The sequence below is a fragment of the Aphelocoma coerulescens genome, chromosome 7 (assembly GCF_041296385.1).
Source record: "Aphelocoma coerulescens isolate FSJ_1873_10779 chromosome 7, UR_Acoe_1.0, whole genome shotgun sequence".
Lineage (NCBI taxonomy): Eukaryota > Metazoa > Chordata > Aves > Passeriformes > Corvidae > Aphelocoma > Aphelocoma coerulescens.
Genome location: NC_091021.1, coordinates 34,592,356 through 34,595,440, shown reverse-complemented (window position 1 = coordinate 34,595,440; position 3,085 = coordinate 34,592,356). Strand labels below are relative to the sequence as shown.

The 3,085-nt window shown below is 52.5% G+C and overlaps 1 protein-coding gene across 1 annotated transcript; it reads left to right on the top strand.

The window, feature by feature from the left end:
- The first annotated feature begins 436 nt into the window (after window positions 1-436).
- LOC138113483 (transcription factor 15-like) lies at window positions 437-1,072 on the top strand. The gene is made up of 2 exons (XM_069021749.1): window positions 437-874; window positions 1,022-1,072. The coding sequence occupies exons 1-2, from the start codon at window positions 437-439 to the stop codon at window positions 1,070-1,072; spliced, it is 489 nt and encodes a 162-aa protein (XP_068877850.1).
- Window positions 1,073-3,085: the final 2,013 nt, after the last annotated feature.

The window sequence follows — 3,085 nt, the reverse complement described above, 5'->3', positions numbered from 1 at the left end:
ATGAGTGGTCAAAGGTTGGACTCGATGACCTCTGAGGTATTTTCCAGACTAAACGATCCGGTGACATACATACACACATACACACACACGGCTGGAACAGACATGGAATACGGGGGTGCAGAACGGATAAAAACTGCAGAGGTTTGTACACCCCGAGAGCCGCCAAGGATCGGTCGCACCGGTGGTCGCGGGCGCGCTGTTCCCGCGGGGAGCCGCAGACAAGGCCCTCCCCCCCCCACCCCCGGCAGCGGGAGGAGGAGGAGGAGCGGGGGGTTTCCGCGGAGCCGCTGCCGAGCCCGGGGCCGCGACAGGTGCGGCGGCGGCCCCCGGCCGAGAGCAGCCGCCAAGCGCGGCCGGCGGGACACGGGGCGAGCAGGGGCGATGCGGCACCTGCCGCGCATAAAAGTGATGGAGCGGCGGGGCGGCGGCGGGCGCGATGCGGGGCGGCGGGGGCGCGGCGGGCGCGGGGCAGGCGCGGGGGGCCGCGGGCGCGGGGCGGCGGCGGCGGGCGCGGGGCGGCGGCGGGCGGCGGGCGGCGGCCAACGCGCGGGAGCGGGACCGCACGCACAGCGTCAACACGGCCTTCGGCGCCCTCCGCCGGCTCATCCCCACCCGCCCGGCCGACCGCCGCCTCTCCAAGGTGGAGACGCTGCGCCTGGCGTCCAGCTACATCTCGCACCTGGCCAACGTGCTGCTGCTGCAGCAGCGCCGGCAGGACGGGGCGGCGGCCACCGAGCAGCCCTGCCCGCAGCCCTGCCCGCAGCCCTGCCCGCAGCCCGCTCAGCCCCCGCAGCCCCCGCAGCCCTGCTCGCCGCCAGGCGCCTCCGCGCCTCGGTCCATCTGCACCTTCTGCCTCAGCGACCAGCGGCAGCGGGTAAGGGCCGGCTTCCGCACGCCTCTCTTGGAGCTCTCTCCTGGGGAGGGTGGTTATTGGTGGCCCCCGCAGGTTTGGGATTGACCCAAGCAACGGTTCAGTGCTGTCCTTGGTGCCTCCTAACCTGTGTTTTTGTCCCTCGAACAGCACCGAGAAAGAGAGAAACCATCGACTGGTCCTGCCGTAACCGGACTCTGAACAGGCTGAGGGTCTCTCACCGCTCCTGCTCTGACTGTACCACTGCTCTGGGTAACATCGCCTCACTCATGCTGCATGTTTACGTTTAAATAGCACAGTCCTAAAAGAGTTACTTTTTAAGCCTATGCACTTTGTTTCATACGGTGAGAGGTTTATTCAGGGTGTTTTGCAAATGAAATTCATTGCCTCTGTTGAGACGGCTGCACCTGGTGCGGCAGCTATTTTAGCGCGAGAAATGTTAAACCTCAGCAGCCAAGCCCTGATCCTGATGCCTCCTAAACCTGTGTCGCATGATGAAACTTGAACTTCCAAACACACAGTGTCCCCTGTCAGGGGAAGCTGTCATGAACACGCCGTGCCCTACGCCTCCAGCCCAGCCCGGGCTGCACGCAGCGCTGCCGCCCACTCCTCCAGCCGCACGCCAGTCCTTGGGGACAGGGGCTGATGCCGACAGCTGACATGCTTGAGAGGTCTCAACGATACTGGAAGATTATTTTGAGGTGGTCACAGAAAGTCGGAAAACTTCCAGTGAAAGCAGCATCGTTGGCTGTGCACAGGCACAGCAGCCCAGCGGCACGGGACGTAGCCAGCACAGGAGAGGAAAGGGGAGAAGTGCAGTGTAAGCGAAGCTCTTTTCTTATTAACAGTGCGAGTCATGCCAGTCCTTTAAATAGCACGGGATACTCCTAAATCTGTCCGGCAAGGACGGGGTAGGAGGGTTTCCCAAGGGCTTTTACCCATCACCCAGGTCGTTTCCAAATTGTGCCTGTACATCACTGAGGTTGTTTATCTCCCCTCAGTTTACTAACTTGCATATTTTTTTCAGAAGTAACTCTGAAAGGCAAATAAGCATGTTATGTTTTCAGTTTTGGACATTAGTGAAACAGCAGGCTAAAATCTTAAACCCCAGTAATGCTGGATTCTAAGAAACACAGAGATAGGTTAATTTTGCAGTGTTTTTATAGCTATTTATAATATAATTAATTAGGCTTTAATTAATCTTAACTTGTTACCTTGGGAGGCACTCTGTACTCTTTTAAAAGCTTGGTGCTGTGCCACTCTGAGAAGTGCTGCAAAGAAAACTTGTCTCCTTTTCCCTCCCCTGGTGCCCTCTGTGCAGTGCTCCTGCCTTGCTGCTTTAGTCAAACATGAGGGCTGAACAAGCAGCACTGTGCTGTCCACTTTCTTTTCTGTACAGAGTTTTCTCTTCTTCCCCTACATAAATGCAAAGGAAATTCTGGCAGTCATTATGAAGAACTTGGGAAGAGCAAGGCTGTGGTGAACTGCTCACACAACTTCATGTATTTAGTTTCCCTTCTCCCCTCCCCAATGCACAGTGACCACCTTTCCTTTAGCACAACGAGGAAAAATCTGCTGTACCTACAGAAATGCAATTAACTTGTCCTTTGAATTCTAACAAAGAAAAACACCCAAGCAAAGTCCCACATCACGTCAGTCCCTTCAGTTATTAAAAGCTACAAGGTGTATTTTCCTGGATTGAGAGTTTTTTTGTTCTTAGAAGGTTTTTATCATCAATCTTCTTTTAACAGGGAACTTTAAATTGCTGCCAGATTATGGTCTTTGTTTGCTTTGGCACTGATTCGTGAAGCTGGAACTCTTTACAGCTTCATACAAAACATTTTTTAATTCTTGTGTTGTGTCAGCCTGTGTGCGTGGGTTTAGAGATTTACAAACATCTTCCTAGATTTTTTTTTAATTATTTGAAAACATTTGTATTTTAAAAAGTTGTTTGCTCTACAATTGCTCTACTGATCTTGCACTTAGGCCCTGCATTCTCATGAACTCATTAAACCAAAGCATCTGATGTCTTTATAGACAATTAACACTAATTTATTTGTTTAGCTGAATCATTTCATATGATACTCTAAAATGCCAAAACATAAAGCAGTTCCAAACAATTTTAGGAAAATTTTGCATTGAGTATGCTCTGAATTTTGAAATTTGTAAGAAAGACAATAAAATTATTTATTTATATTTTATTAGTTTTAAGAG